Source organism: Cuculus canorus, chromosome 18, assembly GCF_017976375.1.
Source record: "Cuculus canorus isolate bCucCan1 chromosome 18, bCucCan1.pri, whole genome shotgun sequence".
NCBI classification, from domain to species: Eukaryota; Metazoa; Chordata; class Aves; order Cuculiformes; family Cuculidae; genus Cuculus; species Cuculus canorus.
Window position 1 is genome coordinate 9,515,804 of NC_071418.1, and position 26,244 is coordinate 9,542,047.

Sequence of the window (26,244 nt, forward strand, 5' to 3'; positions counted from 1 at the left end):
TTTTCAAGCCACTGTTGTTTGCTGCTTTTGGAAAGGAAGAGTTTGGAGGGTTAACAGAGTCAGTGTCATGCACAAATCAGCCAGACCTTTGGGTGATCTGTGTACAGCAAGGCTGGCTGGAGTGAATGCATCACCACAGCCGTGCTCACGTTTTGGGTGCAGGCTCTCAGAGCAGTTGCTAGGGAGGGATTAGAGCTGGTCTTAGGAGGCAGCATGGCTATATTGAGTCTGGTGTGGTGAATAAGCCGATTGCTGTGTGGGGTGGGGTCACTTTTAATTATCCATATTGTCGTCAACCTTGTTATCTGGGCTGTGTGTCTGGGGTTAGGAGCAGGCTGAGTGGAAAAAGGCTTGAAACCCAGCCTCCTGGAAGAGATCTTTCTTGCCTACAAGAAAGCTGGGGAGGGGCTCTTGATCAGGGAGTGCAGGGATAGGATGAGGGGGAATGGTTTTCAGCTGAAAGAAGGGAGATTGCAATGAGATTTTAGGAAGAAATGTGTTGCTGTGTGGCCGGCCCAGATTGCCCAGAGCAGTGGTGGCTGCTGCATCCCTGGAGGTGTTCAAGGCCGGGTTGGATGAGGCCTTGAGCAACCTGATGCAGTGGGAGGTGTCCCTGCCCATGGCAGGGGCTAGAACTAGATGAACTTTAAGGTCCCTTCCAAGCCAAACCATTCTGTGATTCTGTGAACTTATACAGCAGGGCTGGAGGATGTTAGTGGGCTAGAAAAGGAGGTGGAAGTGGCTGATGTGTTTATCTGCAAGATGTTAAAGATCCTAGCACAGCCCTGTTGTCCTGTCCATCTTCTCTGCACCTGGAATGGCTGCTCACCTCCCTCCGTACATTGGCTGTCACTCTGTGTTGCTGCCCTGTCCAGGTCTTTGCATGCTGGGTGACCACAGGTTCTCTGCTGCATACGCATGTCCGTGACTGCTTTGTGGAACCTCTACATCTTTGTCTGCACGTGTGAGGTGTTACCTGGACAAGGTCTGCCTGTTGTGCTGCATGCTGCAGCAGTACCTGAGCTCCCAGCGGTGCTGGCACACGTTGCTGGCAGGCATTGGATCCAGAGCGTGCTGTGGTGGCTGGGCATGAGGAGCTGGTGCTGCTCCTTCTCCTCTCTCCTCCTCCTCCCCTCTCTCCAGCAACTCTACTCTCCTCTCTGCTTCTGATCATTGCTGGAGCCTGAAACAGCCACGTGTAATCGTGAATCCGATCCAACCTGCTGCCACTGCCTAAGGAACAGCCAGTTTCTGGGTGATGGTTTTGGGATAGAGGTAGCTCAGCCACATCATTACGGTCCCATTTACTCTCCTTCCTCCGCTGTTTTATTGGTTAGAGTGTTTGAGGATTCTCTGTCTCAAGTCTCCATCAAACACTGGCTCTTTGCTTGTGGGGTGGAGCTGAGCGGTGAGCGGAGGACAGTGATGGGTGCAGTGCTTGGGGGAAGCCTGGAGGGCAGTTGGGCTTGTGCTAAAGCTTTGCTGGAGATTGGAAGAGTCAGGAGTTACCCGTCTTTTAATGCTCAATGAAGTCAGGTGTAAAAATAGTCCTGCAAACATGTTCGTTCAGGAACAGGAGGTTTCTCTCCAGATGCCAGGGCATGGCTGAACAGCACCTGAGGATGTGCTCAGATTGGTACTTGTCTCTTGCTGTTGTAGTTGATCTTAATCTGTCGTGAACTTGGATCCAATCGGGGAACAAAATGGCTCTAGCCCTGATGGCTGGGCAGAGGCCTGGTGCTGGAACAGCTGAGCTGAGACAGCGTGTGAGCCCCATCCCTGGAAGTCTTCAAGGCTGGGTCGACTTTGAGCCCCCTGATCCAGTGGGATGTGTCCCTGCCCATGGCAGGGAGCAAAACTGGGTGGGCTTTAAGGTCCCTTCCAACCCAAACTATTCTGCAATTCTTTGAATCTGTAGGGAGTTTTTATCTTGAGGCATTAACTCCTTGTTCACTGCGCCCCTTCTTATGCTCTCGAATGTCAAATCCTTTTAGTTAATGTTTATTCTTAGGTTATTGCAGTGAATCCCTTGGGCTTTGTTTTAGTAAGACAGGCTTAAGTTTGAATGTGAGAAATGCTTCTGCTTGCACGCTTCTAGCAGTGCCATGGAGCATGTAGGGATATTCACACAGCAGAGACTCTTACCCACAGCCCTGGCTGTAATGCTGTGAAGTCAGGGTCTCCTCTCTGCTCTCTAGTCCACCTTAGTCAAAATTTCCCTGGAAAAACAAGGGTCTGTGGGTAACTCTGCTGCAGGTGAGTAATCTGATCTCCAGTAATGTGCTTTGCAATGCTCCAGGCTTTTATCTGGGCCATGCGCTTGCAGCCACAGAGCATATTGGGATGCTGGCTTTCGCTGAAACGGGAGCCCTCCCTGCCTGTGCAGAGCAGCCTCTCAATGCACAGGTCAAGAGGAGAGATCTGGTGAGATTCAGTTTAACGCTTTTGCTTTTTCCTGCTTCTTCCACCCAGGGTTGTGTCCCAGAATGTCTTTATTGTGTGCATAAACTGTTCCAATTTCTCTCCACTAGGCGTGAGAAGGTCATATTCCCCACCTTGGTCATGGGTAAATGAATTCATTTGCACTGATAAGCTGCATGTGTTTTAACTTGGTGCTGGGAGGGTAGAGTTGGTTGTTGTGCTAACAGCATGAGGTAGTTCTCTTTGCATTACAAACTAATGATCAAAGCTGGGGGAGGGGGGCTGTAATCTCCCTGTTCTCCTTGCTTTAGATAAACTTCTCTGGTGCTGTGACCTGTCAGACTGAGTGCCGCTTGCTTTCTTGATCTAATTAACGTCTCTTCAAGTACATGCATGTTTCTGGTTGAATCTGGTTACGTCAGAGATACAGGGTGAAGCGTTGCTGCCGTTAATTAAGCGAATTTTGAAAGTTAGTTTACTCTTTAGTCCTGTTTTTCCGTGTTTGTTGGCTATCAGCTTCCTGATGCTTGGATGCTGTGGTTCTGGCTAATGGGAAAGCAAGCAAAAGCTGAGATGTGCTGGGAGCTTGGAGTGGTCTGAAGCGCGTGGGTAGTCACAGGGATGCTCCTGCTCCGAGTCACCATCCCTGCCCAGCACAGCCAGGCCAGCTGGAAACACTGGGATGGCACAGTCATGCCAGCGAGGCTGCACAGGGCAGGGGGTTGTGGGCTCTGTGGGAGGAAATCCTGCGGCACAGGCCTGCAGCCACTGAGGGTCGGAGTTGTCACACTTACCCACCCCATGAGGAGCACAGGGGGTTCCCTGTGTTGTCCTAAACTGCCACAGCCTTGTCCCCATCCTCCTCCTTAAATCTCTGTCCTGGGCATTTCTTTGCTTCCTTGTGCTGTGGGAGAGTCCTGGGTGTTAAAGCACCAAACTGCCCCAAACCTCGCTGTTCCTTTTGTTTTCCTGTGGGTCTGGTCTCCAAGGAGGCCTTGACCACATCCATTTACTACTCCTCAGGCTGGACTGTTCAGCTGCCAGAGACTCTTCTGCTGAGGTTCTGTTGGATAGATAGAGCTGAGGGGGGAGATAAGATGCTGAGTACAAAACACAGCTTGAAATACAGTTTAATGAGTAAAAATCTGTCTTGAGCAGTCACAGGAAGGAGAGAGTGGTTGGAAATGGGCACAAAGTCCATGCCACTGTAAGGATAGACAGTCAGAAGTATCTGTCAGAAAGCACTGCAGGGGACGTTTCCAGCAGGGATTGATGCTTCTGTGGCTCCAGTGTCTCAGGAAGCCAAGAGCGAATGCACGGCGTGAGCCCTGCCGAGTGTGTCGAGGCTGAGGCTGAGGAAACGAGGCGAGTGATCTGGCTGGCATTAATCCCTGTGGGCAGCTCTCCAGGCCCTCGGTCAGCATCAGCTCCGTGCAGCAGCCTCGCACGCCTGCCAGGCCTGGGCAGTGCGGCCGAGGGCTGGAGTGATGCATGTGCTTCTCCCAGCGCTCTCCTGAGACCTCAGAGACAGCGCACCAGGACTCCTCTGCCCAGCTCAGTTCTGGGAGGTGAGGCAGGAGTCATCCAGCCCTTCTAGTTTGTTATTTTTTACAGTTGCTCTGTTTAATGTATTTTATTTCCCTTTAACTCTGTTTCGAACTGCAGCAATGCTTTCTTTACCTTTTTTTGTGCATTTTCGTGTTACCAACAGAAATCTCTGGCTGGATAAGGCCTTGTTAAGCTCAGCCATAGTGCCAGCTTTCAATGTCCCCCAGTTCCTGCCACTATTTGAAGCCTTTCTGGGAAAAGGCTTTCAGAAACCCAAAGCTGATGCTTTATCTCTATTTCCACTCCAAGGGCTGGCAGAATGCAATGAGCAATGCAGGTAACTGACTCCAGGAGCTGGTCCTGGGAGAAGCTGCCACAAAAGCAGTCGTTGCTGCTTTCCTGCTTTATTTTTTTTAATTGGCAAACAATGGGGAAACCTCAAAAGGCTTCTAAATGGAGTTTCAGTCTCTTCCACCCTCAGCAGAAAGCCTGCTTGTGTCTCCTTCACGTATTGCAGTGCTGCAAGCACTCCTTGTCTTGTGCTGTAATGCTTACAACACTCATCCTTTTGCTGTCCTGGCTCTTGGTCTCTCTTCTTGGTTTCAGGCATTGCTGGATTATTTGTGACACAAGTGATTTAGGCAGAGTCCTATCCTGTCCAAGTGGTGAGCATCTGGTGGCTTCAGGGCTTCTGGCCTTGTTTGCATATCACTGGAAGGTGGAAAAGGGCACCCAAGTTGCTAAAGATGCCTCCGAGCAAGAGCTGAGGAGCCTTAGAGTTGTGTTGCTTTATTTAAAAGGAGAAACTGCCTGCAGAGGCTGATCTGTCGGATGGGGATGGCTGCAGGGAGGCGTTCTCCCCACAGACAGAGCTTGGGTGCTGGAAACCCAGTTTGGGAGCAGTTGGTGCTCCAGAAATAGTGATATTTGAGAAGTTTCTACTACTTGCTGCATCCTTGGTGTAGCGCCAAAGCGTTGGATTTTGATTCGGATCCATCGTGCGAGGGAGGCAGTGGGCGATGGCAGGGACGTGCCTGGTGGCAGGGAGAGACAGCTGGCCTGGTGCAGAGGGGGATAATGTGCCATGGCCTTGAAAGGGATCTGTGTTCCTCTCCAGCCGGCTTGTCCAACCGTGCTGCCCTGGAGGCAGAGTGGCCAAGTTGCTGGCGTTGGCCTGGCCTCATCCCGCATGCGGCCATCCAGTAGTGTCCATCCTTCACAAAGAGCAGCTCTGAGTTGAGTGCAGGGAACCTGACAAAGCTACAGGGTTTGGCTTTAACGTGACTCATCAAACATGAGCCCTCTCAGGCTAGTGAGGGACACTTTTCTCCAGCCCTTCCAAAAGGGAGCAAAATGCCGTGTTTTAATCCTGTTTAAGGGGTTTTTTTAATCCCTGCCCTCCTTGGTAGAAGTACTTTCCAGCTGATAACTGATGTGTAGAGTCATACTGGGATCAGGTTGGCTTCACACCCCTTGATCCAAATGGGAATGGTGCAATACACCCTTTCCTAAGCCTCTTCCAGCAGCTTTTTATTGCTGGCAGCCAGGGAGGCGCTTTCATTTGGAAACAACACTTTAGTGGGAGCTTAATGGGGAGGAGGTAGGGAAGGTGGTCTCTCTCTGCTCTGACCCAGGCTGTGCTGGTGTGGATGTTTAACAGGAAGATGGGGAAAGGAAACAGCCTGGCTCCTTACGGCAGCGAGTGGTGTTGCCATGGGAATCTGTCCTCGCTAGCAAGTGTGGAGATTCTACCACTTCCTCTGCTCTTCTGGAAGGATTTTGAAGCTGCTTGGTGCAACAGCGGCAGCCTCTGGGTTTGCTGGCAGGGGGTTTGCATCCCTGATCTTAGAGGTGTGAGGCCACCAGTGGATACAGGCAGTGCAGGAAGAGTGTGGAGCTGGTGCTGCTCTGTCCTGGGGACGCTGCTGTCAGCTGCCCGCGTGTGAGCTGCTGGCACCTTCGGCTGATGCCTTCAGCAGCAGTGGCAGCCAGAGGGATGTGCTCCTCTGAGCACTTGCAGAGGGTGCAGCCTGGGCTCCAGAGCCAGCAGCTCCCGGGGCAGCTGTTTCCTGGTCAGTAGAGCCCTTGCACTTCTTTTTCTTCTTGCTTTTGCTCACCGTGGCTCTTCTGAGTTGCCCCTTCTTGCAAGGATTGATCTAAGTGGCACCTTTTGGGGTGCTGGTGGCTCAGTCTGAGCTGGTGAAGTGCTCCACTGCTTGGAGCAGGTGGACACGGAGACGGGGACCTGTCCTGCCTTGTGGGGGAGTGCGGTTCACCCCCACCTCTGCTTCTACAGCCCCGGCCACGAGGGCAGCGGGTGGGCAAGCTGTCTGGAGACAGGGATGCAATCCCTTTGATTGTTAAGACTGGGCTGAGAGTGGGCAGCAGAGGGCTTGCCCAGGCCGGCACTGTGGGGTGAGCCTGGTTACAGATCTGTCAAAGCCAGAACGGAAAACCTGTCAGAGCCTGATGCTTCTCTCCCAGCCCCCCAGGAAGTCGAGTTCTCCATGCCTTCCTCTCTCCTGACAGCCTGAGGAAGCGGGGAACCCACAAATTGTGGAGGTGTGGAGGCCCACAGAGCCCCCACTGCACCACAGCCAGGGGTGGCGTAGTGGAGAGGCAGCTCTGCTGTGCTGGAACACGGGCTCGCCTGCTCCTGCGGAGCCCGTGCCCCATGGCTGTGTCCATGTGTCCATCCAACCCCTTCCAGGGTGGTGCTGGCCCCAGCCCTGCTCTGCACCTGCTGTGACAGTGGTGTGGCGCTGCCTCCACGGCTGCAAACCCCTGCTCCCGGGTGTGCAGGCAGCGATTAAGAGGGAAGAGGAGCTGCTGGTGGGGACCAAGCCCACAGAGCTCCTCTGCCTGGTGCCTTCAGTGTGCAGCGAGCTCGGGATCTGCACAGGGCAGCACAGACCCGCTCCAGGCAAAAGTTCAGCACCCACCCTCACAGCCGGAGGTGGGAGCCCTATCCCATCTTCATGATGAGGGTGGGGAGGCCCTGGCCCAGGTTGCCCAGAGCAGTGGTGGCTGCCCCATCCCTGGAGGGGTTCAAGGCCAGGTTGGATGGGGCTTGGAGCCCCTGATCCAGTGGGAGGTGTCCCTGCCCATGGCAGGGGGTGGAACTGGATGGACTTTGAGGTCCCTTCCGACCCAAACCTTTCTATTACTCTATGATCCCTGTCATATGTTGGGCTTGCTCCTGCACCCTCTCAGCAGCCACAGTCAGGGCAGCAGATGCAGTGAGAAGGGAGGAGAGGGCTCTGTCTTCCAGCTGCTGGTGGGGGAAGAGGTGAATGGTGCCATCTTCTGGGGCTGCTCCTTGTTTAATGGTCTGTCTCTTGTTGCTTCTCAGGGCAGTAAATGGCTTCGATCAAGGACCCCCTGGACTGGGAGCATCCCGACCATCCTCAGCGCCTGGCATGCTCCCCCTGAGCGTATGAGCCCGCGGAAGGTCGTGTTCGGACTTGCGGGTGCTTTTCTCGGCCCACTAAGAGAAGAACTACTCCCGGTTCCTCCCCATTCCTGCCCTGCTGGAACACGACCCGCGCCGTGCTGCCCAAGGAGCCCCTGTATTCACGACCCTCCGTGTCCTGTTAATGAAGTTCATTATTTCTCCCATCGTGGATGGTCTCTGATGTGGCCCCACGGCCTGTGCCACACAAGCGGAGTTGCGCGGTGCTCCGTTTCAGGGGATGCAGGGGTCTTGCTCGCCAAACCGCAGCCAGGCAGCCCTTGGCCCCTTGCTTTATCTCTTCTCTAACTTAGGTTTGGCACAACGCAAGTGTTGGCTGCTCCTCTTCTCCCTGCCTGCTCCAGCATCCTGCTGCTTAGGAGGTGCGGCCGCTGGCCTCCCCGTGCAGCTCAGACCTCATGAGTGGGACCCTGGATGTGGTCGTGTTGTGGTGGCACTTTGGACATTGGCACCTGGGAATTGGATCTGGGTATGTGGCTCGGTTACTGCGGCTCCATGAACGACAGCCGGGCAGGCTGGCGATTGTGGCTGCCGGTGCCTGTTCCCATCCCGCCTCCGCTGGAGCAGGCAGGGGAGAATGCGCGTCTCCTGCAGCCTTTCCTCAGCTCCGGCTGTGCCGGTCAGGGCTCCGGGAGCAGGCAGGGAGCTGCTGGTGCCGGCACACTGGGGATGACTGGCACAGCTACTGCACTCGTCAGCCACAACACCGGATGCCTTGGCGCGAGGCGGATGTGCTCTCCCTCAGCGTTCCTGTGCCCACGCGACTGGGAGACAGAACACATCTGGATGCTGCAGTGCTGATGGTGCCTCCAGCTGTGTTCCTGTGGCACAGCCTCAGGCCCGCCGTCCCCGGCCCTCCCGCCCCTCCGCAGCAGGGATGCCACAGGAGCGGCTGGAAGCCACTCATCCACCGGGCCATAGTCCCACGCCCCCCTCCCTGCATCCATCACAGCCGTGCTCTGGTCTGACATACGTGACTGGATGTTGCAGCGTCACCTCCAGGCTTCTGTGACAGTTTTGGGTGACTGTGTCCGTGTGGGTCTGTGTGTGGTTTTCCTGTCTATGTGCCTCCGAGTCGGTGGATTTTAAAGTGAGCCAGCAAGTCCCGGTGGGGTTTGAGCAGTGGGGTTGGAAATCATCATTCCCTGCCTGCTCCGTCGCATTCCGGTGGCTCCCGCAGCCCTCAGTTGGTTTATTCACAATCAAACCCCTTGGACCCCGCAGAAGGGAGGTGGGACCCCCCTGCTGTTTGGGATTGTGTGGCCGCTCCTTCCCTCCGCACCCTCTGCTGCATCCGACTGTTTACATTTGTTTTACTGTACATAGGGTTGTAAACATGAACGCCTTGGCCCGAGCACTCTGTACATAACTTGGGCTTTGTAGCTTTATTTATTCTGAACCTCTCTGGCATGTGTCACTAGGACGGTGTCCCCCACTGTGGCGGTGACACAGGTCACGGTGTGGGTTAACAACAACAACGTGAGAGTCATCTTCTAAAAATAAACTTCTTCTAATGTGGAATCCGTGGATTTTGCAGAACTGGTGGCCGTGGCTGCATTTTGTCTGGCAGGGGTTTGGGCCGAGCCCCCGGCAGGGATTGGTGCTGCTCTGCGCTGCCAGGCAGCTCCTGCACCCCAACCCGGGTTGGGGAGCGTTTCCTCGTGAGTGGCTTTGTGGGCAGAAGGGAGCGAGCACTGCTGATTGGGAAATGCCTCCGCTCCCTGAAAGCCCGGGGGGGTGGGGGGGGGGAAAATGCGGCTGAGGCCGGAGTTTCAAGATTGGATTTGGGGATGTGTTGGAAAAGCGAGGGATGCCTCTGGCTGCCCCTGCCGGGAAGTTGTGCCTTCTGGGAGCAGCCGAAAGGCGTATCCTCTGCAGGACAGTGAGCTCAGGGCTGGGGCCCTTCCCCAGGGGGCTCCTTCCATTCCAGAGTGCCTGGGGGCTGCCAGTGCCCCTGGCTCTGCCTGCGCCGGTGCTGTTCCATTGGCCACAGAGGTTGGTGCAGCCTCTGGCTCAGCTGCAGCCCGGTTGCTCCCAAATCCCACAAAGCGACTGTGGGGCTGCTGCCTGCTCACAGCCAGTGGCCCAGCTGTGGTGTCAGCCCTGCAGAATCATAGACCGTCCTGAGCTGGAAGGGACCCAACAAGGATCACTGAGTCCAATTCCTGTCCCAGCACAGGACACCCCAACTGTGGGGCTGAGGGCGTTGGCCAAATGCTGCTGCAATATTGTCAGCCTTGGCGCTGTCACTGCTGCCCTGGAAGCTGTTCCAGTGCTCCACCACCCTCTGGGGGAAGAACCTTTTCCTAATGTTCAACTTAACCCCCCTCTGGCATCTTCCTGCCATTCCCTGGGGTCCTGTCGTTGGTCACCAGCAGAGAGCAGAGCTCAGCGCCTGCTCCTCCTCCTCCCGTTGTAAGGAAGCTGTAACTGCAGTGAGATCTCCCCTCAGTCTCCTCCAGGCTGAACAGACCCAGTGACTTCAGCCACTCCTCACACAGTTTCCTCTCTAAATCCTTCCCCAACTCTATGTCCTCCTCTGGATGTTTCCAGCAGCTCTAGACCCTTTTTACCTTGTGTGCCCAGAACTGCCCCCAGTGCTCAAGGTGGGGCTGCTCCAGTGTGGAGCAGAGCAGGACAATCCCCTCCTCGCGCAGCTGGCGATGCTGTGCCGGATGCACCCAGGACACGGTCGCCCTCTTGGCCGCCAGGGCACTGCTGGCTCATGGTCACCTTGCCCTCGACCAGCAGCCCCAGCTCCCTTCCCGCAGGGCTGCTCTCCAGCCTCGCGCTCCCCAGGCCGTGTGGATCCAGGGGTGCTGTGTGCCACGGGCTCTCCTCCTCCTGCCAGCACTGGCAGTACCCTCGCTCCTGCTGGGAATCATAGAATGGTCTTTCCTTTAAAGGCCACGCAGTCCAATCCCCAGCACTGATCCCTGCACACAGGAGCCCTCCTTGCAGCCAACCTTCCTGAACGTTCCCAGGTGGGAGCAGGGCCAGGGCCCGCCCCGGCTGCTGGCACGACTTCCACAGCCACCGCACTCTTCCCAGCAGTTGCTACAGCCTTGAAGGAGGCACTTGAGGAAAAGGTGCCCAGGAAGGACCAGGGTTGAGGAGCGTGGGACCAGCCTGCATCCCAGCAGCCCCTCAGCGCTTCAAGTCTCCCGGAGCCCAGACCAGGGCAGCTGGACTTGCACCAGGAGAATTGCTTTCAGGTAGGCGTCACCCCAGCTCATCACAACTAAGGGAGAGCTGGGAAAGTCTGCCAGATCCAAGGCAAAGCTGTGACTACACTCTGCTTTTGTTACTGAGGTTCCTATCGGTCCCATCAGCATCCCCACAGGACAGGTGAGCCCAGCCCAGGCATCACCTAACCCCGAGCCTTGTCCTGGCCTTCACCAGGAACCTGCACCCCTGTCTGTGGGCACCTGCTCCAGGGATGAGAAACCTTGGGCTGGGCTCAGTCCTTTCCCAGCTGTGGGAAGCCAAGCAGGAGATCAGTCCCTGCCTTTCCCAGCTGTGGTGGAAATGCACCTTTAACCCAGCCACCTACGCAGCACCATCCCTCCGCTGTGGGTCCATCTCCGTCCCTGTTTTCCATGCAGACACAGCAAACAGCCTTCACCCGGCCGTGGAGCCAAGCAGGGCTGGGCGCAAGGGCCCCAGTGCACGCAGCTCCGTGCTCCAGGGAAAGCTCTGCCCTCAGATGGGCGAGTGGAGTGGGTCCTGCGCACCAGGAACAGCCCAAGGGGGATCAAACTGCTGGGAAAACAGATTGGACACTGTTAAATGCACGAAGGGCGAAAGGGCCTTGTGCGCTCAGCCCTGTGGTGCTATTACCACCCAAAGGCAAAGGCTCAGCCCCGACCAGGTCATCTCCGCAAAAATCCCAAGCAAACACACCAGGAAAAAGGGAAAAGGCAGCTTCCAGTCATAATTCTCATTTATTAAGGTCTATGCCAGCCTCAGGAGATCGCTCTTCCTGTAAGTAAACAGAGCAGGCGGCCACAGCTATAATGAATAAATTTATTGTCTTACAAAAATCATTGTCTAGAAATATGGGTATACAAGAAAACAAGATATTTGCAGTCGGGTGCCTGGTGGTCAACAGCCAGTTCGCTTAAAAGTATCCAAACACACAACAAAACCTTTGCAACGGATGTTAAAGCTTTTAACCAAAAAAAAAGGAACTCCATGGATTCCGAGCCTGTGGCAGAGGAGGTTTCCTAGTTAACACTGATTCATTGTCACTAACACCAATAATACCACTTGGACTAGAGAGGTACGTGATATGAAGCACAGTCAAAATTAATACATTAAGTCATTGTTATAGAGGCAAATCATAGAGGAAACGCTGTCTCAGTACGGTAGTGTCGAAGGCACTTTCTGTAATGTCAGCTTTTCGGCTAATTTAAACAAAATGAACGCTAACTACTCGCTGTAATACTGCTCAAAAGAAAGAACCAACAACAACAACAACAAAGGATTCACATCCACTGGCTTGTTAACTCGCAGGCAGGCAACATCCATCCCGGACACCCTGCCCGCGGTGCCGGCACCCTCGGGAACACCGGCCTGGCTGCCGGGGTGTCCCGTGAGCCCCTGCCCACAATGCAGCCACTCAGCTCCATGGGGACCAACTCAGCCATACAGTAATAAATTAGTTTTGCCTGTGTTGTATGTTTATTTCCTGGTGTTTGCGTTATTCTAGCTGGAATATATACAGGATCTGCTGGGTATGGAATTCGCAGGTCTCTAGAGGCGGGAGCACTGTACAGATGAGGAACAATGACGCTAGCCCAGCAAGCCTGTGCTGCCAGGACACTGACTGATGATGCGGGTGCTGAGAACACTTCAAAATGGTATTGTGGGTTAAAAATGGACACTACTCACTCATCCCTACATTTCCCTCTAACGCTTCCCAAGGCCTGTTCACAGTTTGCTTGCTGATTGTGTGCCAATCACAACAATTAGGAGAAAAGAAAGATACGGGTGCAGTTTGGTCTTCAATGATCCAGCCGACGCGAGGCAGGTGAGGGCCGGCCGAGCACAGAAGCGGTAGAAGGATGTTGTCTGTACAACAAAGCATGCATAGCCGTGACAATGGGTCTGTCCCAACGCCCACCCGGGAATGACGTTTCTCGATAAAAAAAGTTTCCTCCTTCACATGGTGCTTTATAAAATGGCTTCGCAATAAGTATCTGGAAAATGGATGCACTTAACAGAGAAGATCCCGTTCTGTTTACTCTATAAAAAAGCGGTTGTACCTATATCTGAGCAGGGGGAGGCTGGAGAGCCGTAAGACAGAGCTGACCTACACTAGGGAACCTTGTAGCATGCTGACGTTTCGTAAGGCAGAGTTACGGCCACAAGGCAGTCCGGTGGTCAGGAAAGTCCTCCTCCTCCTGCCGACTACTGGGTAACGAGTCTCTGCATGCAAACGGCGTGAGGGGCTCTACTCCGCAGGGGCCGGCTGCGCTTCGTTCACGTCGCTGCCTTTGCTCTCCGCATCATCGTCCGAGAGCTCCAGAGAGGCCCCTTCGATGTGCAGCTGGCGTCTCCCGGACCGGCTCGAGGAGAAGGTGATGGGGCCTCCCCTCCTGCCAATGAGAAGCAGAGCGCAATCGCTGATGGGCTGCATCCCACGTGCAGCCCGAGCCTGGTGCTGGCGGCTGCCCCGGAAGCCACAGGGAATGGCGCAGCTCAGCTCCAGGCCACCCACAGGGCAGATCTCACACACTGTGTTGTAAAACCCACTCTCACTAAGGGGTCAACACGCAGTGTGCAAACACGTTCTGGTACTCCGAAATTCCTGCTCAGCCTAAACCACCACCTTATCCTGGCAAGTAAAACACAATCTGTACAAGCACCAAGTGCAGACCAAGTACTGAACAGAGCAGGCTCCCTGAAAACCATCACCCGCCCGCTTTAGTGTTGCACTGTGCCCCTCAGCTGTTCCCCAAGCCCGCCAGCTCAGCCTTCTCCCTGTTGAGGCGGTTTTCGCTCTGCAGCAGCTTCACTGCTGCTGACTCCTGTCTGTATTCGATACAGACCTTGACCTCCTAAAGAGCTGCTCCCCAGGGGATGCGCTGACACACTCCCATCAGGGTGGGTCAGGAACAGGGATCTACCAGCCAGGAACAGCCCAACTGAGCTGTCTGTCTCCCCTGTTGCATTTACCTATAGCTGGTGGCTTGAACTGGCAGCCCCAGAAAACCTGCCAGTGTAACTTCTAAAGGGCTCAGGCTCAAGAGCTGTTGGGAACATCCCTGTGGCCTGGCAGCTTCCTTGTTATCATCAGCTTCCCAGCAAGCTCCAGTTTGACCCATCTCCTAACATCAGCAGCTCTGCCTCTGCAGTTCCACATCTGGATGCTCCCCAGGAATGCATTATGGAGATGGCCTGTGGGCACATGAGAGCTCAGAGAGAACCCTGCCCGCTGCGCTGGCACCACTCACCTTAGCCTGTTCTTCAGGGTGCTGACCTCCCGGCTCAAGCCCTCGTTCGCCTCCGTGGCATCATCCAGCTCACGCTGAAGTTTGCGTCGGGAAGCATTTGCACGTGTGGCTTCCTCTTCAGCCTCCTCCAGCTGGCGTTTGAGCTGCTTCATTCTGGCATTTGCTTTCTCCATCTAGAACACAAACCCAGGCACTCGGATCAAATAAGACAGCCCCATGATGGGGGCTTTAGCAAACCCCCTGTCCTTCCCCTACCCCACTGGAGATGAGCCTCTAGTCCCAGTGTAGAACTCTAGCTTGGACTCCTGGAAATGCTACAGAGCTCCTGAGGCTGGGAGAGCAGGATGCATCACAGACCATGACACCAGAGGGGTTTGAACTGCCAGGAACTACTCTACTGCTGTAGTCATCACGATACACTGTCTTAGATCTTGTCAGTAACGTGCTTCTTCGTGAGACTTTTCCATTCCAACTACAGTTCTATTTGCATTTTGTGAGGAACAAACCTGAAAAGCACAGCCCCTCCCCACCTACCTGTTCTTTGTACTGGTCCGCGTGTCGACGCTCATCCTCCACCTGCATGAAGACTTCTTTCAATTTCTTCTCTGTACGACGGACCAGTTTGTTAGCAGCTGCTCTTTCCCTAGAATCACAGAATGACAGAACAGTTTGGGTTGGAAAGGACCCCAAAGCTCACCCAGTTCCAACCCCCTGCCTAGGGCAGGGACACCTCCCACTGGGGATCAGGGGGCTCAGTTACAGAATAATCAAAACACATGATTTGTCTCAGTACTGGCAGTCCAGAACACTAGACCTGTCCTTTTGGAAAGGCTCTTTCCTCCCTGTGTAACAGACACTCTAGTCCTCTTAACATGCTGCCACTGTCAGCAGAACAGACTCATTTTTAGTGTGCTAGGTGGAGCTTTGACAGCAGGAAGTCAGCACTGGAGCACTGCGAGTATGACAAGTGGGCTAAAAAGAGGGATAAGAAGGTGCCTTTTCACAGTGAGATCAAACAGAGCAGCTTTAGTTATTGCCAACCAGTAACAGGGTCCTCCCGCAAAGCCAGAAGCACAAAAAATGCTGAGATGGTGATAGGAGAGCAGAGCCAGGGAAGTACTAGCTCAATAAACATGGGAAGGACCAAGCCAGCAAGCACAGAGGCAGAGCTCACTGCAGGAAGAGTTCTGCTGAGCACAGGACTCATCTCAACTAACTTCAGCTGTCACACCTACGCTGTTCAACACACTTCCTCTAACCAGAGGCCAGGAGCCTCAAGGGGGTGTTATATCTCGTCCCAAAGAACTTGTGCAGCACCTTGTGGATCCTGAGACTGCCAGGTGACACATTCACCTGCTGAACTACAGGAGCTAACTCAGCATTTTTGGTTACAGAGCAAATAGATTCTGAAATCTTCAGTCAGTTACTTTACAGCTGTCTTGTCAAAGTGTGTCCCCTGAACAGGAACTTTCCAGATAAGCCCTGATGCCTCACATCTCAGCCCTACAGAAACTTACAGCGTGGAGGTTTCAGACACTCAGCTGACAGAGCAAACACAGGCAAACAGCGTTTTTTCCTTACTTGGCTTCCTGCTCAAGTTGCTCTTCCAGCTGCACAATCTTGGCTTCTAGAGTAGAAATTGTTGCCTTGAACTTCGACTTCACAGATCCCTCCAGTTCCTGCAGCTTGGCTTTCAGCTCTTTGTTCTGCCTCTCCAGTTGCTGCCGTGCATTTTCACTTTTCTGGGCAGCGCTCCGCTCCCCAGCCAGCTCAGAATTAAGCGTGTCAACCTTTGAGAAGAACAGAAAGTCATTTGGTGCTAATTCAGAGTCTCTGCTCTGCAACTGCACACCTGAACACAAATTGCCCCTCAAGCATTGCCAACCACAGAGTCACCTGCAGCGTGGTCTTTCGGAACCGGTCATTGAGAAGCTCCATGTTGCTCTGCTCTTCCTCAAGCTCTTCCTCCAACTGTGCAATCCGAGCTTCCAGCCGGCGCTTCTCATCCAGCAGCGCTGACCTAGAAAGGAAGAATTTGGGTCAAGACACAGTCAGATCGGATACAAAGCAACAGGCTAGTTTGCTTCTGATACTTCAGGCGAGTTTGCTTCGGGCATTGCAAACTGTCATGAGAAGCTACTGCGTCAGCAATTCTCTTTATAATAGCAAGGAATTTTTATGAAGACAGGCTGATACGGAATCTGCAAGCAGACTGCTGAGAACTCCAGCTGCTGGTGCCTGAAGTTCTTCTGATGCACAACTAATACAGTGATGACTCACTTTCCTGAAGCACTGTTTGCAATCTCATCAGCCAGCTCATCCCTCTCTTGCTCAGCATGACGACGGGCTCTTTCAGATGCAGCAAACTCCTGCAAAGGTTAGGAAGAGATTCATTACAGCATTAGGAACGTCAAAACTTCTGAAACAGTTCAGCCTCCTAATAGGCTTCTGGAAGATGCTGTGAGGGCGATACCCATAGATTTTTTTAAAGGAAGAGCAGAACCGACAACTGTGGAAGCTAGCAGGGCATATCACCTTACTTCCCCCTGAACTGCTGTATGACTGCAATGGATTTCCGTGTCCCTGTCCTTGAGCGTTCCTTACAAAAAGGAAAAAATCTGTGAAGATCCGTAACATTCAAGCCCTAAATGGCAGGAGAATACCATTCTGTCATGTGCTTTAATAAAAACATTCAGTGTAAGGTGAGCACTGCATAAAGCAAATTGTTCAGGTTCTTATGGAGTACATTGCAGGAATGGAAACCAGGTATAAAAGTTTTAGCACAGCTGTATAAATGGCACTGAACTTCATTTTAAGTTGAGGTGTTGGAGCATGTCCAGAGGAGGGCAATGAAGCTGGTGAAGGGGCTGGAGAACAAGCCCAATGAGAGGTGGCTGAGGAAACTGGGGCTGTTTAGCCTGGAGAAGAGGAAGCTGAGGGTAGACCTCATCGCTCTCTGCAGCTCCCAGAAAGGAGGTTGTAGCAAGGTGGGTGCTGGTCTCTTCTCCCAAGAAACAAGTGATAGGACGAGAAGAAATGGCCTCAAGTTGCATCAGGGGAGGGTTTGATTAGATATCAGGAAAAATTTCTTCACCAAAAGGGTTACTGGGCACTGGCTGCCCAGGGAAGTGGTGGAGTCCAAGTCACTGCTTCAAGCTTTGGTCTGCAGCTCATACAGAGGCAGCCTCTCACACAAGGCCACTCTGGTGATGTCCAACCTTGTGGCAGACCAAGGAGATAACAGGAGATACACAATACGGAGCAGGACTGAGAGCTCTTACATGGATCACCAACAGTGAGGGAACACATGGCTGGAGGAGAAAGGGATCAGGACCTAAGCAGGCAGTGATAAACCTCCACAAGTGGAAAGGGTCCACTGAGAAACTGAAGAGACTGTTTCATTTTGATGTATTTCCAGTAATTAATTCCAGTAGTGACACTGTGATTGCCACCTTCCAGCTTTGGACCACCTGGCTAACTTTAAAGATGCCTCAATCTGTTTAGCAGAGAAATGAAGTCCAGACCACTGGGATGACTCCTACAAAGCTATACAGAACTTCCTAACGACCTGGGGCAGGAGGGAAGAGGAAGACCTCCAGGCTCTTGTTTCTCTGTTCAACTCACTTGATTTCTTTTCCCCCACCCCTCCTCTTACTCTAGGCAAGAAAAAGAAATTTCTTAGATTTCAGCCTCACCTCCTGGAGCTGGAGTATTTCTGCTTCCAGACCTTTGAGCTTCTTTTCACTCTCTTTGGACTGTGCAAAGATCTCATCTCTGGACGCACGGGCTTCCTCCAGCTCCCGCTGGTAGTCTTTCATTTGAGCCTGCAGTTGGAAAGCACAGGGAAGAAAAAAAAACATGCTGCATTACAACAACCATGAGATTTATAAGCAGCTTTGAAGCATTTTTGCCCTTTAGATACAAAACCTTCTTCCTGAGGCGGTTTCATTCAAAAATGTATTTCCTGTTCTTGTTTTCAATGTAAAACTCTGTTTTCTTATCTTCCCATTACTCATTCCTCATCAAAAAGATCCCATTATAAAACTTCACTTAATTTACCAGTATTTCTTGTAGGATAAACATGTTAAGTAAGGGGCTGCTCCATCACGTTTACCATGAAACTTGCAGAGAGAGGTAGAGCTCTTGGAATGGACTTGGAAAAAAGTCTATTTACTTACATTGATCAGTAAAACCTGTTACAAGTACGCAAGGTAAGGAACCTTTCAGTGTAGAAGTAACACAAGTCACCATTTTGCACGTACTCAGCCTTCTCTTAAGACACTGTTAGCACAGACCGAGACCTTAACTCACACAAGTTTGACTTGAGGTGCTAAAAGAGTAATAAAAGCTGGAGAAACTGTATTGGGGTTGTACCTGTGTCCTCCAATCCTACCATTCACGAGACCACTTATTTCAGGTACTTGTATGGAAATGCAGGAAGATCTGGTGTGAACTCTGTAGCTGACCTCTCCTCTTGAAACAGAAAGGCAGGATACTGCTAGGTACCAGCATTTCTTGCTATAACCTATGTTCCTTCCTCATCCATTGTCTGGACTCAGTTCCAGCACTGCCCTCGTTCGCATGCAGCAGGATCAGGAGCAGGACTGCCAAAGAATAGAGCAGACAAGGCAGAATGGCAATTTCATTTGCCATACGGCCTTGCCATTGCCTCGTGCTCCTGCAGCTTTGGGCTGTGACACTGAAAACTTTTGGCAAACATGAACCCTACCAAATGCTGAATATTTGTTGGGAATGGGAAATAAATCCTTGACACAAAGATGAGGTTACTCTCTTGCCACACTAAAATGAATAAGCACCTCAGAGCTTTGTAAGTTATGTGCTTTTAAACCTTCTTTTTCTCTGGAACGTTTTGGGTTGAAGACGCCTTAGAAACTCATCTTGGGGAAGCCGCCATCAAGACCTGAGCTCAAATCAGTAAATTCAAAGATGTAAATAATCAAACTTTAGAAATGCAGCCTTGGAAGCCACACTCAGTAACTCCTCATGCAAAATGCCAAAATAAAGACATAGATGAGTACTGAATACAAGTACACAGGGGATAGCTGTGATGAGCTGTGCCTACCTGGAGCTTGCGTAGCTGTTTGATGGCTTCATCTCGACCCTTGTTTGCAGCTTCTATCTGACCTTCCAGGTCTTTCAGATCCATCTCCATTTTCTTCTTGGCTGCCACAGCAAGCGCCCTCTGTTTGCGCTCGTCTTCCAGTTCTGCCTCCAGCTCTCGCACCTGGGAAATCAAGGCATTTCACAGGCTCCGTTCTCAACAAAATGGTCAATGAATCCAAAAGGCCTTTACAGAGCAGAATTAACATTACTCAAATGGAAGCTACATAGGAAGACACTACAGATGGCAAAAACAAACCCACAAATGGGAAGCAGAGATCTTCAAAATGACTGAAAGGAAAACAAAGACAAGAACTCAGCGCCTGAAGTGCTTCCATCTCATCTGTTCAGCTGCTCAGTGATCAGCTTCTTGCCCAGCACATTTAGCTGTTGCTCTGGGGCAGACATCGCTAATTCTGGTTGAACCGCTAAGAGGAAGAGAAGTAGAATCACCTAATTTTTAGTGAAGAAACCAAAATCATTCTGAGACAGCTGTGCCACCAGCACCCATACACCAACACCTTTCATCCAAACCAAACCAGAAGAGTCAAGTATCTCAGCAGCCAGCCAATATGAACGAAGCCAAATTCATATATAAGTAACATTGAGCCAGAAATACCAGTGCATAACAATGTGAAAGAATATACTGTGTTTTGAAGCAAGTCTTGCTCCTCAAGAGCCCTTGTCGAGTGCAAGGTAAGAGCAGTTTTGCACTGCAATGGACTTCATCAGCCTTTCAAGCCATTGCTTGTGTTTAGTTCAGAGCACGCTCTACATTGGTGATGCTCAGTAATTGTAAGTTTTTGTTTTCTTGTGATAAATCTTGAGATAATAGGTGGGATTTTTCCTTAAAGCTTTAGAAACTTTGATTTAGAACCTCCAAATATGAGATTTTAAAGACACTCCTTGACAATTCTAGTAACAATGCAGATCTGAAGAGACTCGAGTCTGATAAATCTGGAATCTTTGCCATGATTTTCATGTAGGGAACCGTTCACTTACAGTCTTTCAGTCTCTTTTGGTGTATGTGGATTTGCTCCTGTACACCAAACAGGATGGGCCTGAAGGGCACCCATGCAGCTAGCTTGGAGCCAGAGCCATGTGTGTGCTGAGTGCTTCTGAGGAAAAATCCAGTTGGATTGGAGGACTGTCATGAGCAGGCTGACATTAACAGTTACAGTGGCCAGTCCTCTCAAGACCTATTCTATCATAAAGAAGGCTGCTTGCAATTTCTACAAGGTGGGATCTTTAAGCAAAAGGCTTTATTTTTCTGGTAGCAAATGATCACTGAAACCACAGAGCTTTTCAAAGGATCCTCACACCCTTCCCATTACGAAGTACAGTAAAACACTTACTTGTTTAACTAGCATCCTCTTTTTCTCTTCATTCTGTTCATCTCTGGCTTGCAGATCTCTCTCAAACTGCGCTTTCATGGCTTGCATGTTCACCTCCAGACGAAGCTTGGCATCTTCGGTAGCCTGCAGCTCATCTTCCAGTTCCTCAAGCTGAGTCCTCATCTCTTCAACCTGTTGCTCCAAAGTTCGCTTTGACTTCTCCAGTTCATGGACCTAAGCCAAGAGCATTAAATCAGACCCTTTCCCGTACACAACATGTGATGCTCTGAATCAGAACAGGCAGAGCAGCCCCTCTCAGACTGTATTAGAGCCCAAACATCTCTAAAGAGAGAAAAGGCAGTGCCAAGATCAGCTCCTACATCTGGTGTCATCCATCACTGGCCAGCAGCTTCTGCCCTCTACACTCTCACATCTTTTGAAAAGGCCTGATAAAAAGCACTCCCTTATCCTAAGCATTAATTCCTCCAGAATTTTGGGTTATGAATCAGCTTCAAAAGTCCTAAGTTTGTGTCAAATCTACTGCATTATTGCCTGTGCAGTAATGAATAAAATAGGGTGTGGAAAAGTACTCACGTTTTTGCCCACATCATCTTTAGAGCTCATTAAATCTTCCATATCTGCACGCAACTGCTTGTTCTGTCTTTCAAACTCATCCTTCACTTCCAGGGCTTCTTCCAAAGCCCGAGCCAGAGACAGTGCTTTGGTTTCCTTCTCCCTGGCTTCTGCTTCAGCACGATCTCTTTCCTCTGCATACCTGGCAGAAATATTCTTCTCTTCCGCCAGCATCTGCACATAAGAAATAATTAATCCATCTCATAAGTTCTATAACCAGGTCCTGCCTGCCTCAGGTATTTTAGTCAATGAAGTGGTTAACACTCTAAGTTTAAATTGCCTTCGAAAGCTGTCTAGTCTCAGTCTTGAAGTGCTAGAAAACAGCTACACCTTCTCTGGGATGAGAGAAACAAGCTCCTAATCTGGATTAAATCAGTTCTATATTGTGTTCATCTTTGAGTCTTCACATCTTTCTTTTGTCTATCTTGAGGCATTACAATAATACTCTAGGTCAGGCTTCTGGTTCCATATAATTTCCTTTTTTGCATATAAAGAGCTTATGACTTAAATTAACAAGACTCAAAGCTGGCATTTAGCTTACTGAAATGAGTGACAAGTTGCTCTTAAAGGCCAAGCTGCTCACAAAAGTTTTATCGATAACCACTGCTCCAGTCAGACCCTTGTTATTCCAAGGCTCATTTATGCAGTAATGTCTATTATATGTTGTTATAAACAAGACATTATTTAGAGGTCACAGCAAGCAGGAAGATGACAGAAAGCACGCTACCTGATCAAACTTCTTCTGCTTTTTCTCCAAGTTTGAAACAATCTGGCGCTGATGATCGAGATCCACCATCAAGTCATCCAGCTCTTGCTGCAGGCGATTCTTTGTCTTTTCCAGTTTGTCGTAAGCTATCGCCTTCTCCTCTAAGCGCTGGCTCAAGGATTCCATATCCTTCAGTAATTTCTTTTTAGTTTCCTCCAAACCTTCAATGGTTCCCAAGTCATCATCTACCTTCTTCTTAGCATCAGCCAACTGAGATTTAATAAAACAAAATAAAATTCCTTAGGCATCATGAGGAGGAAAAAAGGAAAAGCACAAACCTGAGATGAATGCTGTTGCTAGCTCAAATAACACGGAAACAGGAACCAGCAGGACTAAGTCCTGCTGGTTGCAGTCATTCCTGTGATGGAGAAAGGCCACAGGACATTTTATTCAGATACCTGGCCTGGCACACATGCAAAGTACACAGCGTTTTTCCAGGAGATTTGGGGCAACAATTCCTCTCCCCTGGAACGTGCAGGCCTTACAGAAGTCTTGTTCTGTGTTACAGCGTACCTGTGCCTGCAAGGCGAGCATTTGTTTCTCCAAGTTCTTTCTGGCCTCTTCTTCCTCTTCCTGCTGCTCCTGCAGGTTGTTCTTCTCCTCTTCCAGTTGCCTAATCCTGCTGCTCAGGTTGAGTTTCTGTCGGGTCTCTTCCTGAAGCAGCTCCTGTCACACAAACAGGCACATTCAAAATCCCGTTTGGGTCACAGTGCATTAGTGGTGGTCCTGGGCTACCACCCTCCATCACTCCCTGGGAAGTTTCAGGTTTGATTATTTTCCTCATAGTGTTTTTGTAAAAGGATGTGCTTAGGAAAACATCTGTAATTTGGGTTTTGGGTACAGTTACTCCTTTATAAAGTGTATTTCTGGTCAGGGAACCCATGCCACTGTCTGTTCCAAAAGAGAATAGATGATAGTTTTCCATCTTTAAAAGGATGAGCACAGAAGTCACCCTCAAAACTTATTTTTTTTTTTCTTTCAGACAAGCACAGAGTACCTGTTTGAAACCACCCAGAAAGAATCCATAGCAGCGAACCCTGCTATGGCAGCACGCTTCCAAGTTTTGCTGCATTATTAAAGTCACTTTAAAGACAGCTGTAATTCAGCAGTAGAACCTCCTGTCATAAGAGGAATGAACAAAAGGTGTAGCACCATCCCCTTTCCCCCTCCTGTTCCTCACAGATCTCTCTAATTGTGATTAATTGTGATTAACATCATTCAAGTAGTCAAATATATTTCAATGATGAATACCTGAATAAAGCTGTGTTATTTAACTCAAAATGAAACACCAGCAGCTTTAAGAACCAAAGCTGTCAGTAAAAGATGGGGTATTGTCCCTCGTGCATTTCCTACACCCCAAGGATCTTATTTATGTTAATGTTCTGCTTGAAAAGGCTTTCCTGATTTAATACAAATCTTCCCACAGAGACTAAGAAATAAAAGAGTACCTGAAAGGCTCCAGTTTTAGAGAATAAGAAGAATCTTAGAGAATAAGAAACAGGCTCCCTTGTGTAGCCGAGCCATTGTTATACAGCACATCTCACTAGACCTCAGTAGAAAACACAGCTTCTACCCAAGGGACTTTCCAAGCCATGAGTGAAAAATGTTTTTTCTGTTATGCAGGCAGCATTTCAATGAGGAACAAAGCTACAGCGCAAAGTTCAAGCTTCGCTGCACACACACCTGTGTATCCTGAAGCTGAGATTCCAAGCTAGCCGCATCCTTGGCAAACTTAATGCCTTTCTTCTCTGCTTCCTCCAGGAGGCTTGAGACATTATCCAACTCGTTCTGCAAAGCAAGCAGTTGAAAGGTCAGAGCACGCAGCTGACTCACGGCAAGGATCACATCCCACTGGCAGCTGGAACTCTGGAACACAAAACCTCACCAAATTCCAAGCCTGGTACGATAACAACAGATCCCAGGGCACAGACACAAACTAAAAATATTGAAGTTCAGATAGAAGCTTCAAGTTGGTTGTTAGTCCTGAACTTCAGTGGTACAAAGTAACAGAAGTCAGTCATGCTGCGCACTAAGCATGTCATTCCAATACCTGCATCCATACTTAAATCCTATTTTCAATTACAGGGCCGTATCTTTTATTACATTACAGGACCATTAATTCAAGGACTATCTGTGCCAGCTGTAAGAGAAAAGGTTCCTGCAAGTGCCAACTCCTGCTGGTTTAGGCTATACTACCTCTATATAGAGTGAGAGAGTGCCAAAAGCTTCCTCTGAAAAGAACTGGGCTGTTCCCTTTCTCAAGTACTTCAGCTCAATTTACCTAAACTACTTGTTGCTGTGGTTTAAATGTCAAACCTGACTGCATTTGATTTTGTCCACTTTATCTATAATTTCCCAGAAAAGTGAGCCTTTACTTGCCATCTCTATCTGCCACGCTTCCAACACTGAGGCACAAGAGGAAACCCGTGGCCATCACCAACAAGTACTGATACTGATGCTCAGATCTATGAGTGAATTTGGCCCAATGTATTCAATTCTATATCCAAGCCAAAAAACCTGCAAGCCAGCTGTTGGCAGCTTCAACTGCGCAGAGCCTCCGACAGGATTTGGTGTTTGTGATGGGAAGCAATGTTTAAAAGCCACTGTCATTCTCACATAGCCCAAAAAGTTCAGAATTAATGTCACGGCTGTCCAGCTCTCTCCACCTGAGGCACATCACTACTTGAAGGCCCCTTAAATACAGAGAATCATTAAGGTCAGAAAAGACCCCTAAAGGCTCATCCATTTCAACCATCAGCCTAACCCCACCATGCCTGCTAAACCATGTCCTTAAGTACCACAACCACACAATTTTTGAACCCCTCCAAGGATGGAGACTCCACCACTGCCCCAGGCAGCCTCTGCCAGGGCTTTACCACTCCTTCAATAAAGAAATTTTCCCTAATATCCACATGAGAGCACACGACAGAGTAATGTCCACTACAGGTTCACTGCCTGGAGACCCAGCTGCATCTTTGACAGTCATTTCTCCTAGCCATTTCTGGATTAAGACTTGTAGTTTCTTGCCTATTTTCCAGCAGTTTAGGACTTTCATACAGTCTTACCTGCAGCTTGTTAGCCTTCTCTGCCAGCTCCACCCTCAGTCTTTCACCTTCCGACACCTTAGCAGTCAGCTCTTGCACCTGAGCGTCAAGCTTCTTCCTCTTGTGCTCAGACTCTGCCTTGACCTGCTGCAGCACCTTCACCTCACAGGCCAACTCCTTGTTGTCCGACTCTAGGCCTTGCTTGTTCTTTTCAAGATTTGCTTTGAACTAAGAAAGACAAAAGGAAAGAAATTCAACGCTTTGTCACATATGATTACAATTTCCTGCTACAAAATATTTGCTAGGGCAAACCAAGTTTGCAAGTTCAGAGATAAAAGAAAACACTCAGCAAGTTGTAAGCAGGGAGTGTTTAACACGCTGCTATGCAGTGTTCTGTGTACGTTAAAGAACAATTGAATGCAAGTTATTCCCCTCTTGGATATCACAGGTAACAGGGAGGCCCAGATGATGAATTCAACAAGATCTGGGACATGGGTACTGTGAAAGGACTGTTTGAGTGGTGCTGTAAGTAGGGAGGAATGTGCCCATTACCAGATCAGCACGGCTCATCTCTCAGAAATAAAAGGAAAGATATCGACTAAAGCTGCCCTGATTTTAGCAGGCCCAGCAGCCTGGAAGCGATAACAAAGCACTTACCACCACCGCACCGACATTTGTCAAAAGGCTCTTTAAAAAAGTAATAATTGGGATGTTGCAGTGCCATTCTTCCTGCAGCACCAGAACTGACACCATCTCATCACAGAATTGCTGGTTTAAGATTACAGGGTATTTTCCCATCTTGTCATGTTCTTTTCAGGAGTATTTAATGAATAAGGAGCAGGAGACACGCATAAGATTCTCAGGTGAATAAACTATGATTTCCACCAGCTTCAGCTAAAACGTTTCTCCCTTAGTTTAAAATAGTAAGGAAGCTGGTGATGCATTCCCTACATAAAAGTATCACTACAGTACATGAACTGTTCACACGTGTATTTGTGAATGACCAACACTCTAATTTCACAAACCAAAGACAACCCTTTTTTTCAGAAGTGTTGGAATAATTCTACTTCTGAACAAGCCACTCAAGCTGCTCCAGCAGGAACCACACTTCCCAGCTGCGCTGGTGGTGGTTACGAGAGAGACAATACAGCCATGCAGCTGCACAAGATGCCCTCCGGGTCACAGCACAAGCGTGATGTTAAGAGTGGCTGGAAGAACGTTTACCCTACCTGCAGTCACAGTTCATTATTCCCGAGTGCTGACATTACAGTCACCTTATTTGGAATCGTTCTGCAGTTTGCTCACGCAGAGCCGCTTTCCATCAGAAAAGCATGCGACTGCTGGGGATCTCCTACAGAGGACTACATGATTTACCTTTAAGTGCACAGTTACCAAGGCTAATGAACACTGTTGAGACAGATGTCAAGAGTGTCTGATAGTTGCAATA

General features: G+C 50.1%; 2 protein-coding genes across 9 annotated transcripts in view; one reads left to right on the plus strand and one right to left on the minus strand.

The window, feature by feature from the left end:
* NDEL1 (nudE neurodevelopment protein 1 like 1) overlaps nt 1-8,963 on the plus strand; it is a 31,177-nt gene extending 22,214 nt beyond the window's left edge. For 5 of the 7 annotated variants that reach the window (XM_054083188.1, XM_054083191.1, XM_054083190.1 and 2 more), the window contains exon 9: nt 7,322-8,963. In XM_054083188.1, coding sequence (XP_053939163.1) covers nt 7,322-7,409 — 88 coding nt within the window. In that variant the 3' untranslated portion in view covers nt 7,410-8,963. Of the gene's footprint in view, nt 1-2,531; nt 2,567-4,575; nt 4,635-7,321 lie in introns of all 7 variants that reach the window. The other 2 variants (XM_054083185.1, XM_054083187.1) reach the window with 2 other exon arrangements.
* Nucleotides 8,964-11,453: 2,490 nt separating this feature from the next.
* Nucleotides 11,454-26,244, minus strand: part of MYH10 (myosin heavy chain 10) — a 92,156-nt gene continuing 77,365 nt past the window's right edge. For both annotated transcript variants that reach the window (XM_054083146.1, XM_054083145.1), the window contains 14 exons: nt 24,819-25,025; nt 23,437-23,541; nt 22,267-22,419; nt 21,715-21,963; nt 20,949-21,161; nt 20,376-20,588; nt 18,983-19,144; nt 17,595-17,723; nt 16,180-16,268; nt 15,796-15,919; nt 15,481-15,689; nt 14,434-14,542; nt 13,900-14,072; nt 11,454-13,041 (listed from right to left, as the gene is read on the minus strand). In XM_054083146.1, the coding sequence (XP_053939121.1) occupies nt 12,897-13,041; nt 13,900-14,072; nt 14,434-14,542; nt 15,481-15,689; nt 15,796-15,919; nt 16,180-16,268; nt 17,595-17,723; nt 18,983-19,144; nt 20,376-20,588; nt 20,949-21,161; nt 21,715-21,963; nt 22,267-22,419; nt 23,437-23,541; nt 24,819-25,025 (2,280 nt within the window). In that variant the 3' untranslated portion in view covers nt 11,454-12,896. The remainder of the gene's footprint in view (nt 13,042-13,899; nt 14,073-14,433; nt 14,543-15,480; nt 15,690-15,795; nt 15,920-16,179; nt 16,269-17,594; nt 17,724-18,982; nt 19,145-20,375; nt 20,589-20,948; nt 21,162-21,714; nt 21,964-22,266; nt 22,420-23,436; nt 23,542-24,818; nt 25,026-26,244) is intronic.